The sequence below is a fragment of the Aquarana catesbeiana genome, linkage group LG01, assembly GCF_042186555.1.
Source record: "Aquarana catesbeiana isolate 2022-GZ linkage group LG01, ASM4218655v1, whole genome shotgun sequence".
NCBI classification, from domain to species: domain Eukaryota; kingdom Metazoa; phylum Chordata; class Amphibia; order Anura; family Ranidae; genus Aquarana; species Aquarana catesbeiana.
Window position 1 is genome coordinate 901,866,792 of NC_133324.1, and position 16,502 is coordinate 901,883,293.

Below are 16,502 nucleotides of genomic sequence, written 5' to 3' on the forward strand. Positions count from 1 at the left end.
GGGGTGTACCAGATCCACCTTAAGGGAACTGCGCTCACCCCCCCACCCCCTGACCACCCAGGGGGACTGCCCTCCCTCTAAGTAAGGAACCATACATGAGGGAGAGCAAACCTTAGATAGAGAGGACCCCTCCCCAGGGAACTCTTACCTTTGGAAGGCTGGAGACAGCGTCCGTATGAGCTGCAGCATCTGCCTCAGACATGACTGCAGGTGGTTGCCTGTGTAGAGTCTCACACTGTGTACATGTGAACCGACTCACTCCAGCCTGAGCCCGGCCCCCTATCAGCCCCGCGACCCGGAACCGGAAGTCGCGGGTCAAAGGGAAAGCGTCCGCCCCCCCGCCGGAAATGACGTCACCCGTCGTCCGGCCCGCTGGTTCCAAACTTTTGCGGCCTGTATAGATACAGGGGAGAGCGGACTGTCTCCATGCTGCGGCCCTGTGGACGCGATAGGGGTCCCCCACGACCTGATGCCGCGCTCGGCAAGGAAGGGGTGGCTTCAGCTGCGGTAAGTACCGCCACTCTTCATCCTGGAAGCCCCTGCTTCCCTAGGGATGATTTTTTTAAAAAAGAGGCCACAGTCTCCCTGACTGCACCCGGCCTGGTTCCTCTGCACAGTGTCTCCCCACCGGAGGAAACACTAATAACTGAGGTCTGGCAGGGGAGGAGAGATTTTATGGGCTGGCGCAGTGTTTCCAGAGGAAGGGGAGGAGACTATCTCTCTATTGTGGCTGTCCTGAAATGACGGAAAGGGAAAATAAATAAAACCGACCTACCTTGCTCCTGATCACCCTCGTCCTTTGGGATTCCCACATACACCATAACATTGGCAGCATCAGACACATCAAGGTGGAGGTTGGTTGTCCCATACTTTCGGTCCTCTGGTGTAATTAAACCTATTACAAAGTACATAAGCGTTGTAATATCCAAGCAGTGAAAAAAATACACACACAGATGAAAGCTGAAATCTCAAGGATATACGGCCTTTAAAAATGAGGAATTTAAATTAGAAAGAAGTGGATGTAAACTGCTTTTCAAGAGACCTAATAAAAATATGTCAACAGCTTTCAACCATGTACTGTGGTATACTGTTTGTATAAAAATTATGTTAACAGAAAGATCACATTAATCCCAGAACAAAAGCATCCACAACTCAACTTCCGGAAGTTATCGAAACAGAGCAGCCTACGTTTTCTGATTAGTATACTAGCTACTGTAATGGACATGAGATCACGAGGATTCTTACCATAAGCATTGTACATTTTGGGTCCAAGGTCAGGGCGCACAAAGTATGTTGGAAGCCGAGAGGCGAGATTTAGCTTGCCTTCCCTCCTGGTGTATTCTGGCAGTGGGATGTTATTCATGAGATCATCAAACCTGCCATACAAAATGAAGATATTTTATAAAACCAATTTGAAAACAGCAAGCCGTATTCAAGATTTCCTTTATTACACCTATAATATGAAAGCCTTTGTATTTTAAATTATACCGAGTTACAAACTGACTAAAGCAGATTTACGGATTAACCCTGACTACTCCTAAAACCGCCCACCCCCCTCCTAACACCTATGCGTACCTGTGCAATAAAGAGGTGTATACGATGGGAGGGCACTAAGTTCTTACCCTCACCATGATCTAGATGTGCTAGCTATCTGAAATTTTGCAGGTTTATAGGTGCCTCTCTTAGTAATATGCATGCCAATTTTGTGTTTTTGTAGGTCGTGGTGAATTATAGTTAGAGCCAAGAGAAATGGAATAAAAGTGTCATGCCAGACAAAGTTGAATACCGAGCTGTGATTAATGGATGAATGTTGCACCTTAGTCTTTGTGGGGGTGGGCGATTTAGCATGTTTCCATGTTTTACTCATTTCTTTAGTCTCAAGATCATATAGATATAGCCAGCTTTCATCCATGGTCCATACACAGCTGACATCTCTTCATGGACTATTTGGGCTGATTTATCTTGAAGATGGAGGCACCAAAACACTGCTCGGGATTCAACTTTGTCCAGCATAATAACTACTTCATTTCTCTTGGCTCTAACTATAATGCACCACGACCTATAAAAACAAAGTTGGCATGCATATTACCAAGATATCCACCTATAAACCTGCAAAAATCGCAGATCTCTAGCACATCTAGATCATGGTGAGGGCAAGAACTTATTAAGCTCCCCTTGTACTTGACTATTTTCAGGCCGCTCCAGTCACGCGACCTTGTGTCAGAGCGGTGGCTTCAAAAAGGGAAGGGCGAGCACTTCCAACAGAAGCTGGTTATGCCTGGAGCAGTGAGGCCACCCATCGCTTTCAATGGCACATCCGTTGTGGTTTCTCATCTCCAGCTGCCACTGGATGAGAAATGGGGAACTCACATGACCGGATAGGTAGGATTATTCAAGCCACCATTGCTACTGATTTTATATGATGGATATATACCTACATTTGGTGTTACATAACTACTGGTTCTCATCGTCAGGCCATAAACTGAAAATATTGAACGTTTGAGGAAATCATCAGCTGTAAACTGCTCTCCCATGGTAATTCAGCCTCCACTACCATTATGATTGGCAAACTATAAAAGTTAAACAGTAGAATATTGAAAACCGCAGTGTTTAACCCGTTTTCCAATTATGCACAATTCCGAGCCACTTTTAATTAGTGGTGCACCTAAATTTCTGTCGCCAAAAATTATCGGTCGAAAAAAAAAAAAAATGCTGATAATGGAAGCAAAAAAAGGGACGCGGTCTGCCACGGGTACCACCCATTGCAGGGGTGTCATCCTGGCGTGCCCCAGTCCTCCCCTCCCAGCGATCTCAGTGTGTCACGGAGCTGAATTGTACGGACAGCAGTAGCAATGTCCCGCCTCCTGTGATAGACGGAACACTAATCCAATTGCAGGACATTGAATCAGTGTGACGTGATCACAGAAGGTGGGACATTTTTACTGCGGCCCGGGCGATTCAAATCCAGCTCCACGACACACGGGAGATCACAGCTCTGATCCAGGCACATGCGGGCTGCATCCACAGGCACTGGTGAGGCTGCATTGATCTTTTGTATCATGTCTGCACAGTCTCTGACCATCTCCTGTATCATGTCTGCTAGAAGTGCACTGAATGGAAATTTTGCTAATACTATTAGCAGTGTGTTTAAGTTTAGGAGACGGAGGACAAGATGCAAGAGATGGTTAGAGACGGAGGACAAGATGCAAGAGATGGTTAGAGACGGAGGACAAGATGCAAGAGATGGTTAGAGACGGAGGACAAGATGCAAGAGACGGTTAGAGACGGAGGACAAGATGCAAGAGACGGTTAGAGACGGAGGACAAGATGCAAGAGACGGTTAGAGACGGAGGACAAGATGCAAGAGACGGTTAGAGACGGAGGACAAGATGCAAGAGACGGTTAGAGACGGAGGACAAGATGCAAGAGACGGTTAGAGACGGAGGACAAGATGCAAGAGACGGTTAGAGACGGAGGACAAGATGCAAGAGATGGTTAAAAAAATGCAATAGAGACTGCATTTTTCTTGACATTTCTTGCACTAAAGGTGCCAATAATGGCCAAAAATAAATTCATATAAAAATGTAATCTGATATTAATTAAAAAGTCGAATGTTATACAATTAGATAAAAATATATAAATATTTTTTAAAAACGGTCATTTTTGGTTTTCGGCAAAGTGCAACCTCCTTTTTTGGTTTCGGGAACCAAAACGTCCATTTGGTGCACCCCTACTGCTAATCGTTTTACATAATGCAGCAGCATCAACACATGTAGGACACCAAACATTGGAGATGACTTATTCTTGCAAAACAAATACACTTTTGCACACTAGTACTGAGGGTTCTCCCTCATTTTCTCTCCACCACGCAGCTAACGTGAGGCTATTGATGACAGAAGGTCAGGGTGTGAAACAAGGATGCTGTGCAGGTACTAGACATCCTCCATATTAACTGATTACTTCAGCAATGGTTAGGATTGCTCGTGACTGGCCCAGTGCCTAAGGTTGTAATATAGCACAATGAAAACCTGAGGCCCTGTGTAACACAAAAAAAGCAGACTTGATCCTCCCACTGGCTTGTACTCAATTTAAAGGCATTTTGCTAATGCACCCCTGACTAATTGGGAAGGCGCACCCAGGTTCACAGAGGCTGGATTAACCTACCAAGAGGGCATCATATCTCTGAAATCATCACCAGGAGGCCAATCTTTTAACTTCAGCACCATTGGCTCCCCTTGGTCATTTTTAAGGCGTTCTGTAAATAAATAAAAAAATATATATATATAAAAAAGGGCACAGATTGTTATAACTGAAAAGCCAATCAAATTTGTTGACATTGTGTTCCAAATAGCAAGTGACAAAATCCTACATACTAGATATATCTTCAAAGCCATCCCAGAAATCGCCAACAGTGGCTCCTGTGATGATGTCGTTGGTTCTGCAGTTCACCAGGTCAGCCTCCTGCTCACCAAACTCTATCCTGAAAGATTCCGGCCTCCAAAGCTCTCTGTTCAATTTGTTGTGGATCCCGGATACCATCACAGGCTAGAAGAGAACAAAACAATGTTGAAAAAAAAAAAAAAGTTTTGGGAAAGAGAAGCATTACACCTGTCACTGAAGGTAAAGGGTTGATATGTATTGTTGTGAACACACAAATCTGCTGCGCTAGGTATAAAACAAAATTACACAATATCTAGAAATTAAGCTACTAGTAAAGTATTGCTGGACAACAAAAATAAGGCAATGATATTGCAGCGCTAAATTTAACCACCCCAAGCCAATTTTCAGCGCTGTCGCTTTTTAAATGACAATTGCGCAGTCATGCTACACTGTACCCAAATAAGATTTTATAATTTTGTTCCCACAAATAGAGCTTTCTTTTGGCGGTATTTGATCATCTCTGGGATTTTTATTTTCTCCTAAATAAAAGACAGAAATTTTTTTTTCCTCCCTCAAAAAAAGGTTTTTCTTGGTTTTTGTTACAAAACTTTGTAAATAAAGTTTTCTCCTTCACTGATGGGCACCGATAAGGCGGCACCGCCGGGCACCCATAGGCATCACTGATTAGGAGGCACTGCCAGGTATTGGCATCATGTGTGAGCATACATGTCCATCATTGCCACCAGGGATGCCATACCTGGTGGTCATCGGTGGTGGCCATCCCTGGTGGTCCAGGGTGGGCACCTGAGGGGGGGGGGGGGGGCTGTGCTACCCATCAGGAGAGCCACTGATCGGCTCTCCTCTACTCGCGTCTGTCAGATGCGAGTGAGGAAAAGCCGATCAATGGCTCTTCCTGTTTACATCGTGATCAGCCATGATTGGACACAGCTGATCACGTGGTAAAGAATCTCCGTCAGAGACTGACAACTACCTAGATCGGAGTTGCGGTGTGTCAGACTGACCCGCCGCAACAACGATAGTCGCGATGTGCGCCCCCAGGGGCGTGCAGCGGCTTGTTATCCTGACCACATCATATGATGTCCGGCCAGGATATCACAACCACTTTGCCGGCGTCATTTTCCTATATGGCGGGCGGCAAGTGGTTAATCATCAGTGCCACATAGTCTTAGGTTGCTTAAAGGGCTCACTGAACGCTACAGAAATCACACAGTCATCGCTGAATGACAGCTGATGCAACAAAACAGCAAAAACATACATATTCATTCCCTTGTACACGGTGGGTGAATTGTTTATTCCTTATACCAATCAAAATGGCCGGAGCTCCAGTCTGAATCACACCACAAGTGTCCATCTATGCAACCAAACAGCTGTTTCACATAACCCATGGAAGCCAGACTTAATCCAGCAATGTGATGACCCATTTGCACCTAACTGGCTGCTGTGAATTGTCAGAACTTTTCCCTCAAGCAGTTTAAAGCGGGAGTCGGGCGACCAATCTTTTTTTTTTTTTTAGGTCATTGAGACACTTCGCTAATCCCAAAATAATACTCACAGCTTGGGTGTAATATTTCCGCCTCTGTCTGTTTTCGTACTGAAGAATAACTTAAAAAATGTGATGCTGGCTGTTTCCATCTTGCTTGTGGGCATGTGAAGCCCACAAGCATTGATTTCCGGGATGCGGTGAATGCTGTTCATTCACAGCTTGTTCATGCGCATGATCATTGTTTCCGCACTGAATCTTGGGAAGCCTGACACTAAGCTCCCAGGAGACAGTGTGGCGCCGGGGAAAGGCAATAAAACACGCCTACTCCCATGGGAGGAGAGACAGGAAGTGCCACAATAAAGTACAATATAAAGGTAATTACAGCAAAAAAAAATTTTTCATGCGGCATTAGAACATCTATGCAATTAACTGAAGGGGGTAAGATTAAGTTAAAAATTTGAGTGGAACCCCACTTTAATAAATAAGATCCAATATTTGTACAAAGCAAAGGCAGTTCCCTCATGTGCACAAAAGAGCTAATCTGTGCTAGACAACTCAGATGCCGCATACAATCTTTATTGCACCCAGCACTGGGCAAACTGGTCTAAAGTCCCTTACTAACGTCCCCTTCTAGTCTCGAAACTTACAACTGTCCAGGAGTGTAACAGCCACTAGGAATCAGTTAAGAAAACTACAAGCCAATTTAAACTACAAACTATTAAAAACAGAACAATCACCAGATTACTAACAGAGCAAGTGTGACTTCACTGATCTATAGCCATGAAGATATGACACTTACCTGGCCTTGTTTCCAGCACTCCCTAAACACGTTCCAGTTGCTTTTATTGCTGGGGTCTTGTAGACATAGCAATCTGTTGTCGCACAACCAATAGTGCGGTGTATTGAATCCCATGAGGCTGGGTTGGACTGCAAGCCCTTGTGGCCTTCTGATGGGTTCAGTCATAGGTTTTGTTTGTACCAGTGATGCAAAGATGTCATCAAGGAGCTTCGGAGTGCTCTTCTCACTGTTTTCTTGCTACAGAACAAACCATATTTCAAAGTAAGGCAGAAGACCACAGACCCGTGTTCACAAAATCAAACATCTATATTCGTGGTCTTCAAACTGCGGCCCGGAGACCAGATGTGGCCCTTTGCTTGATTTTTGAAGAAAATAGGAAATACCTATAAGCCGCGCACCTTGAAATCAATTAACGTGAATTAATGTAAATTGTGCTAAAACCTTCTAAGGAGCATCTGGTAGTGAGACCAAAGGTCTAATGATGTATTAAAGAAATCAAATTTCATACCGCGCTCTAATTAATCATATAAACATACATAAATAATAGTGCTGAAATAAGTGAATTCATAAAACATGTGTGCCAAAGCACTAAATGGTAGATGTCCATATAATTTCCAAAGAAAATTAATTTTCAAATTAAATGTCTGTGGACCACCACCAAAATCTTCCATTAACATGAGTGATGAGAATCCTTTATGAACTGGGTGAGATACCGTCTTCCACAACTACCAGGGAAACAATCTACTCACCAGAATTGACCGACACCCATTACAGGTAGTCAGACCAAGCGCAGATACCAACAGGAGTGTGGCTTCTGAAGGGAGACTGGTCCACAGCCTGATAAACTCCAACAATTGATCATATATTAAGAGATAACAAGGAGTTCCTCATTGTGTAGTATAAAAAAATCCCTTTATTCCATAGGAGGCATTGGCATAAAACATGGTAAAAACAATTTGCCCATTCTTTGGAAATTATACGTGGACATCTACCATTAGTGCTTTGGCAGGCATGTTTTATGAATTCACTTATTTCAGCACTATTATTGTTTATGGATGTTTATATGATTTAGAGCACGGTATAAAATTTGATTAATTTAATACTTCGCTTGATTTTATTTGGCCCTAGGGGAAATAGTTTCATCCACTGATAACAATGGGTTTATATCCCCGCCCCCCCCCCCCCCCAAACACCAACGAAGGGGCGGAATTCCTCCCAGTGACACCAAAAGGGCCCAATTCCTCCCAATGACAATGGGTGCTATTCTGCCCACTAAGACCAAAGATGGGGCATTGTTTATTCCCACCGACGTTGGGACCTTTTCTACCCCTGATGCCCACAGTCCAGCCCTCCTTAAGTCTAAAGGACAGTAAACTGGCCCTTTGTTTAGAACCTTTGGAGACCCCTGATCTGCCATCATTAAACCTCAGAATACTACAGATGCAGTCAGCAGGCTCAGTAGCTTTATACCATAATAAAATATGATACAATCTATAAACAAACATAACAAACTATATCCAGATATCAAATTTTGACACCTCAAATTTTTAGGCCCATCAAACATAGGCTGGGCATTTAAATTTAGCTCCAAGAAATTGAGCAGAGCAGTAAGGGAGCAAGGGAAATGCCAGAATATACCGCTAGGTATGGGGCAAGTTAAATGACCATATTGCTTTTCACTGCATGGATAAAGCAAAGCATGGTATCCCTTATGAATAAAAGTAGCAATTTGGCAATGAAGATATGTGCCCTATTGATTCATTAAAGATGAGATCTACCGCTACAATGCTCAAATCAGCTGCATGGCTTCTAAATATTAGGCTGCCCCAACGGAAGAATGAAAGGGGTTGTAAAGGCAGAAGGTTTTTAATCTTAATACATTATATGCATGAAGATAAAAGGCCTTCTGTGTGCAGCAGCAGCCCCCGACCCCCTTCATACTTACCAGAGCCTCATCTCTATCCAGCGATGTCCACGAGTCCCTCGACCGTCCAGAACTCTCCTTCCTGATGGGCTGAGACACAGCAGCGGTGCCATTGGCTAACTGAGTTTGACAGCAGGAGCCAATCAGGAGAGGGGGCAGGGCCGAACTGCAGCTCCGTGTCTAAATGGATATCCGGAGCTGCAGCTTGGCTCGGGTGTCCCCGTAACAAGCTAGCTGTGGGGGCACTCAACAGGAGGGAGGGGCCAGGAGCTCCAGCCAGGGACCCGGGCTGCCCTGTGCAAAACAATTACACAGAGCAGGCAAGTATGTTTTTTTTTCCCTATTAAAATAACAAACACAAGACTTTACAATCACTTGAATTTAGAGGGACAGCAGTAAGCATCTAGAACAGTAATTGTGTCAAACCATGCCTGTTGTATTTCATATATTTTTAACTCGCATATCTATTAGGTCTCAACATATAAACAATTCGTAAAACGTGAACACAGGCCCTTCCTTACCTTGATGCTGGAAGAATTGAGGAGATTCCGTAAAAAGCCAGAGCTATTACTGCTCATAGGAGAGAGAATGGAGGTGCTGAATGGCTGTAGAGAGGCAGCTGGCTTCCCAAAACTAGCAAAAGAGGGTAGTGTTTTACTTTCTGTCTTCACTATAGATGTGAATGGGTTATCTGTAGAAATCAAAGCACTTGTTAAAAGTAGAGCCAAGCTTATAGGGCCTATAATCGAGATTTGTTTGTTCCTTTTGCACACTGGAAAATTACACATGTACCGCCCTAGGTCAAAGACAAAAACGGCAAAGAACACCATTCCTACCTTTATTTTCCTTGTTGACATTTGTGTTGGGAAGATTTGTCAGCCAACTTAAAGGACCAGAGCCTGAAGATAAAGGCGGTTTACTACTAGGGGGTAAAGGATCTTGTGTGGAAGGCTTACTTTGCTCAGGTAGAGTTCCATTTGTGGTTTCAGTGCTAGAACTCTGCAAATAGATACACAGTGGTAAGAAAGGGCAGAAAGCAGAAATAAGGTACATAACAAATATAGGACTGCATACCTGTTTCACCTCTTCTTTCACAGTTGGTTTAGGTGAAGGCTTTTGGTTCCTATTGGAACACGGGCAATTTGACTTTATTCCCCACTTCCCTCTGACAGAGTGAACGACATCACCCACATCGTACAGTGCTGAAAAATCAAAAACACTGGTCCAGGGGCGGATCCAGAGTCTAGTCTCGGGAGGGGCACTGCCAGAAAATATATTTTTTTGGGGTACATCTATCGGGGAAATGGCTGGTGTTGGCGCTTCAATCATCACGGCACCATGGTTGTTATGGTGTCAGGATGATTGAAGCGCATTATTACTATTATTACATTGTTATAAAAAATTAAATAGTTTAACTCACCATAATGCAGAATCAGTGGGAGCCCCGAGTGTGTCACTTGCCACGTCACCTGTCACCAGATGCAGATTGACACTTGCCACGTCGCCTGCCACATGTTGCGGATTGTCTCTTGCCACGTCGCCTGTCACCAGATGAAGATTGCCACCTGCTAAGGTGGTCTCGTGTGTCCCAGAGACAGGCAGCAGAGAGATGTTGTAATCCCCATTAGTATAGAATCCCCCCTCAGTGCAGAGCCCCCCATTAGTATAGAATCCTCCCTCAGTGCAGAGCCCCCCCATTAGTATAGAATCCCCCCTCAGTGCAGAGCCCCCCATTAGTATAGAATCCCCCCTCAGTGCAGAGCCCCCATTAGTATAGATCCCCCTCAGTGCAGAACCCCCATTAATATAGAATCCCCCTCAGTGCAGAGCCCCCCATTTGTATAGAATCCCCCTCAGTGCAGAGCCCCCTTTAGTATAGCTCCCCCTCAGTGCAGAGCCCCCCATTTGTATAGAATCCCCCTCAGTGCAGAGCCCCCATTAGTATAGATCCCCCTCAGTGCAGAACCCCCATTAATATAGAATCCCCCTCAGTGCAGGGCCCCTATTTGTATAGAATCCCCCTCAGTGCAGAGCCCCCCATTGGTATAGAATCCCCCTCAGTGCAGAGCCCCCCATTGGTACAGAATCCCCCTCAGTGCAGAGCCCCCCATTGGTACAGAATCCCCCTCAGTGCAGAGCCCCCCATTGGTACAGAATCCCCCTCAGTGCAGAGCCCCCCATTGGTACAGAATCCCCCTCAGTGCAGAGCCCCCCATTGGTACAGAACCCCCCTCAGTGCAGAGCCCCCCATTGGTACAGAATCCCCCTCAGTGCAGAGCCCCCCATTGGTACAGAATCCCCCTCAGTGCAGAGCCCCCCATTGGTACAGAATCCCCCCATTGGTACAGAATCCCCCTCAGTGCAGAGCCCCCCATTGGTACAGAATCCCCCTCAGTGGAGAGCCCCCCATTAGTATAGAATCCCCCTCAGTGCAGAGCCCCCCATTGGTACAGAATCCCCCTCAGTGCAGAGCCCCCCATTGGTACAGAATCCCCCTCAGTGCAGAGCCCCCCATTGGTACAGAATCCCCCTCAGTGCAGAGCCCCCCATTGGTACAGAATCCCCTTCAGTGCAGAGCCCCCCATTGGTACAGAATCCCCTTCAGTGCAGAGCCCCCCATTGGTACAGAATCCCCCTCAGTGCAGAGCCCCCATTAGTATAGAATCCCCCTCAGTGCAGAGCCCCCCACTGGTACAGAATCCCCCTCAGTGCAGAGCCCCCCATTGGTATAGAATCCCCCTCAGTGCAGAGCCCCTAATTAGTACAGAATCCCCCTCAGTGCAGAGCCCCCCATTGGTACAGAATCCCCCTCAGTGCAGAGCCCCCCATTGGTACAGAATCCCCCTCAGTGCAGAGCCCCCATTAGTATAGAATCCCCCTCAGTGCAGAGCCCCCCACTGGTACAGAATCCCCCTCAGTGCAGAGCCCCCCACTGGTACAGAATCCCCCTCAGTGCAGAGCCCCCCATTGGTATAGAATCCCCCTCAGTGCAGAGCCCCTAATTGGTACAGAATCCCCCTCAGTGCAGAGCCCCCCATTGGTACAGAATCCCCCTCAGTGCAGAGCCCCCCATTGGTACAGAATCCCCCTCAGTGCAGAGCCCCCCATTGGTACAGAATCCCCCCATTGGTACAGAATCCCCCTCAGTGCAGAGCCCCCCATTGGTACAGAATCCCCCTCAGTGCAGAGCCCCCCATTAGTATAGAATCCCCCTCAGTGCAGAGCCCCCCATTGGTACAGAATCCCCCTCAGTGCAGAGCCCCCCATTGGTACAGAATCCCCCTCAGTGCAGAGCCCCCCATTGGTACAGAATCCCCCTCAGTGCAGAGCCCCCCATTGGTACAGAATCCCCCTCAGTGCAGAGCCCCCATTAGTATAGAATCCCCCTCAGTGCAGAGCCCCCCATTGGTACAGAATCCCCCTCAGTGCAGAGCCCCCATTAATACAGACCTCAGAACAGCGCGGACCGGAAGATACACACAGCCGTGTGTGTCCCTCGGGCTCCTCCTCCTCCTGTGTGAATGTAAACAGAGAGGAGGGGGAGGCGGCTTCAGTCCGCTGCGCTGAGGCACACACACAGCGCAAGACCTGAGAAGCAGATCAGGTCAGCGCAGGGGCGGATCCAGGGGGGGGGCAACGGGGCAATTGCCCCCTCCGAGAAATGCGGGTGAGTGAGCCGGCGGGCGGCTCCGTAATTGAGAGAGCCGCCGAGCGGCTCGGCGGCTCCATAGGTGAAAGAGCCGCCGGGCGGCTCCGTAGAGACAGACAGCGGCAATGGCGTTGTCAGGTGGGTGCGGGGGTGTGCGGTCCGCACCCGGGTGACACCCGCCAGAGGGGTGACACCCGTAGGTAGCGGCACGCACCGCTAACACCGCCCGCTGACCTGATCTGCTTCTCAGGTCTTGCGCTGTGTGTGTGCCTCAGCGCAGCGGACTGAAGCCACCTCCCCCTCCTCTCTGTTTACATTCACACAGGAGGAGGAGGAGCCCGAGGGACACACACGGCTGTGTGTATCTTCCGGTCCGCGCTGTTCTGAGGTCTGTATTAATGGGGGCTCTGCACTGAGGGGGATTCTGTACCAATGGGGGGCTCTGCACTGAGGGGGATTCTATACTAATGGGGGCTCTGCACTGAGGGGGATTCTGTACCAATGGGGGGCTCTGCACTGAGGGGGATTCTGTACCAATGGGGGGCTCTGCACTGAGGGGGATTCTGTACCAATGGGGGGCTCTGCACTGAGGGGGATTCTATACTAATGGGGGGCTCTGCACTGAGGGGGATTCTGTACCAATGGGGGGCTCTGCACTGAGGGGGGTTCTGTACCAATGGGGGGCTCTGCACTGAGGGGGATTCTGTACCAATGGGGGGCTCTGCACTGAGGGGGATTCTGTACCAATGGGGGGCTCTGCACTGAGGGGGATTCTGTACCAATGGGGGGCTCTGCACTGAGGGGGATTCTATACCAATGGGGGGCTCTGCACTGAGGGGGATTCTATACAAATAGGGGCCCTGCACTGAGGGGGATTCTATATTAATGGGGGTTCTGCACTGAGGGGGATCTATACTAATGGGGGCTCTGCACTGAGGGGGATTCTATACAAATGGGGGGCTCTGCACTGAGGGGGAGCTATACTAAAGGGGGCTCTGCACTGAGGGGGATTCTATACAAATGGGGGGCTCTGCACTGAGGGGGATTCTATATTAATGGGGGTTCTGCACTGAGGGGGATCTATACTAATGGGGGCTCTGCACTGAGGGGGGATTCTATACTAATGGGGGGCTCTGCACTGAGGGGGGATTCTATACTAATGGGGGGCTCTGCACTGAGGGGGGATTCTATACTAATGGGGGGGCTCTGCACTGAGGGAGGATTCTATACTAATGGGGGGCTCTGCACTGAGGGGGGATTCTATACTAATGGGGATTACAACATCTCTCTGCTGCCTGTCTCTGGGACACACGAGACCACCTTAGCAGGTGGCAAGTGACAATCTTCATCTGGTGACAGGCGACGTGGCAAGAGACAATCCGCAACATGTGGCAGGCGACGTGGCAAGTGTCAATCTGCATCTGGTGACAGGTGACGTGGCAAGTGACACACTCGGGGCTCCCACTGATTCTGCATTATGGTGAGTTAAACTATTTAATTTTTTATAACAATGTAATAATAGTAATAATGAGCTTCAATCATCCTGACACCATAACAACCATGGTGCCGTGATGATTGAAGCGCCAACACCAGCCATTTCCCCGATAGATGCACCCCAAAAAAATATATTTTCTGGCAGTGCCCCTCCCGAGACTAGACTCTGGATCCGCCCCTGGGTCAGCGAGCGGTGTTAGCGGTGCGTGCCGCTACCTACGGGTGTCACCCCTCTGGCGGGTGTCACCCGGGTGCGGACCGCACACCCCCGCACCCACCTGACAACGCCATTGCCGATGTCTGTCTCTACGGAGCCGCCCGGCGGCTCTTTCACCTATGGAGCCGCCGAGCCGCTCGGCGGCTCTCTCAATTACGGAGCCGCCCGCCGGCTCACTCACCCGCATTTCTCGGAGGGGGCAATTGCCCCGTTGCCCCCCCCCTGGATCCGCCCCTGATCTGCACCCCCCTCCCCCCTGAAAGGTGCCAAATGTGACACCGGAGGGGGGAGGGTTCCGAAAAGCGGAAGTTCCATTTTTGTGTGGAACTCCGCTTTAAGAGAGGAATTTAGTGTTCGTGTTAAATTTGGCATATAGCGATTGTAGCCTTCTTGGTGCACTTGTGGTAAGTAAAATGAATATCTCCTAAATGTGCATCATTTCTAGTGAGTAGCAGCCGGTGATGTCCCCGGCGCATGCGCTCTGAAGGATCGGCATACTCTTGCGATTCCCTCAGAGCTGTGTGCCGCGACTGAGACGGGAGAGATGTTATCAGGGCTCGTCCAGTCAGACGGCCAGAGTCCCGTAACCCGGAAGGAAGATCGGGTAAAGATGGAAGCCTCTGCAGTGGTGACAGCCCGCTGCTGGAGGGCTTTGTTTTAAGGTAAGTCTTTTATAATGTGCTAGTATGTGATACATACTAGCACATTATAATATTTCCTTGCAGGTGGAAACTTTTTTTTTGTTCTCTTAAAGAGTTTACTACTGCTTTATTATAACAAGAACAGTTTGCATGACATCAATGTAACCTGGCAGCCAAGAAGAGTGGACTGGAATGCTCATGCGTGAACAAGACGGCTTTACTGTACTAGTCAGCGGGGACGCTAGACATCATTGAGTGAGCATGTGTCATTCAAAATTCCTGAGCGAATAAAGCAGCGAATCTGCATCAAATTTTGCGTTAAGTTTAAATGTTCCTCCACAAACTATTTGGATGGTTCAGAAGGCTTTCGGGGACGATGCAATCAGTGCGCCACAAATAAAAGTGTGCCACAAATGCTTCAAAGATGGTCGATAGTCTGTTGAAAGTGATACATGTTCTGGAAGGCCTGCACCAAGCAGAACACCCGAGAATGTTGAAAATGTACAGGTTTAAATGAACAAACATCGGCAAGTGACAGCGCGAGAACTAGAAGCTGATCTGGGATTCCAAAAACGACTGTGTCTGAGATTTGGACACGGGATCTTGTGGAAGAGATGCTGGGAGAAGTGTCTGAGGTCCCAAAGTCACAGAGGAGCCCAGTGTGCTGCAAGGAAGAAGTGCTAACCACTAAGCCACAATTAAGGTGCCTTGGTGGTTTTCAAAGGTGCAATGGGCTTTAAATGGTCATGAGGGTTAAGCAAACACCTAAAAAAAAAAAAAAAAAACCCCCAAAAAAAACAAATGCAAAGGAATCGAAAAACAACTGAAAACAGAGAACATCCCAAAAGCTTGTCCTGAAAATTTGTATTTTAGTACAAATAAAACAGAGTACTAAAGAGTTTTGGTTGCAAGTGCACTAAAAGGGGTAAAAGCAGGATAAAATGGGGTAAGATTAGGACCCTCCTCACCTGTTTCAACCCTGTAGATGCCGCACTATGCATTCACTTGAATGAGATGCATTCAGCAGAGGTACTAACTGTTGAACAAGAAAGGGAGGTATAATTTTTGCCGATGCATAAGCTCAATTGCCTGTTTTTACCGCCCCCTAACCAAGCGTGTAAACAAGCCCTTAACAGAAAGATTTGTTACTTAGTGTCCTGGTGTAAATACTTTCAGCAGACAAAAAAAAAATTAGAAAAAGATCGCCAGTAGCAACACAGACAGAACCGAAAATATTTATTTTCATACAGCAGAGAAAGCTAGGACCCCTCTCTGTGTTTTATTTCTGTCTGTGTCCATATAGCCCATTTTCCTTTACTTTCTGACTTGTGAAGCTGTTGACTGCAGAAGTTGTCTAGAAGTGTCAGTTAGTGAAGCAGCTTTCAGCAGTGTGTGCGGCAGGAGAGGTAAACACTTAACAGGCACATCTTTTATTTGGACTTTCAGTTTAGTAACAGGGCCGCTTTAGCCAATCCTAGTACATATTTACTTTAGCCTCATACTTCCCTGTGCTTGGACTGGCACTTGCTGCCTGAACGAAACAAATCAGCACTGAGACATCAGCAGAAAACATCAATGCTTTGGCTATTTTAATCCTGTGTTGTTTTTGGTAATTTTTTCAGGTGGGGGTTGGATGACCTGGGTACCTAGGTACCCAGAACACAACCATATGATGAATCCTGGGTGCATAAAACACAAAATGCAGGGGTCAGGAAAGCATAACGCACAGAGTGCAAGAGTCAGGAGAGAATAGCACACAGCAAGCAGGAGTCAGAAGAGCATAGTTCACAGAGTGCAGGAGTCAGGAGAGCATAACGCACAGAGTGCAGGAGTCAGGAGAGCATAACTCACAGAGTGCAGGAGTCAGGAGAGCATAACGCACAGAGTGCAGGAG

General features: G+C 47.5%; 1 protein-coding gene across 1 annotated transcript in view; it reads right to left on the reverse strand.

Moving 5' to 3' along the window:
- The window catches only part of LOC141127997 (lysine-specific demethylase 3A-B-like), a 28,870-nt gene extending 14,829 nt beyond the window's left edge, over nt 1-14,041 (reverse strand). The window contains exons 1-9 of the mRNA XM_073615009.1: nt 14,029-14,041; nt 9,682-9,809; nt 9,444-9,606; nt 9,129-9,298; nt 6,684-6,920; nt 4,374-4,545; nt 4,165-4,255; nt 1,246-1,376; nt 776-895 (exon numbers count right to left, since the gene is read on the reverse strand). Coding sequence (XP_073471110.1) covers nt 776-895; nt 1,246-1,376; nt 4,165-4,255; nt 4,374-4,545; nt 6,684-6,920; nt 9,129-9,298; nt 9,444-9,606; nt 9,682-9,809; nt 14,029-14,041 — 1,225 coding nt within the window. The remainder of the gene's footprint in view (nt 1-775; nt 896-1,245; nt 1,377-4,164; nt 4,256-4,373; nt 4,546-6,683; nt 6,921-9,128; nt 9,299-9,443; nt 9,607-9,681; nt 9,810-14,028) is intronic.
- Between the last annotated feature and the right edge of the window lie 2,461 nt (nt 14,042-16,502).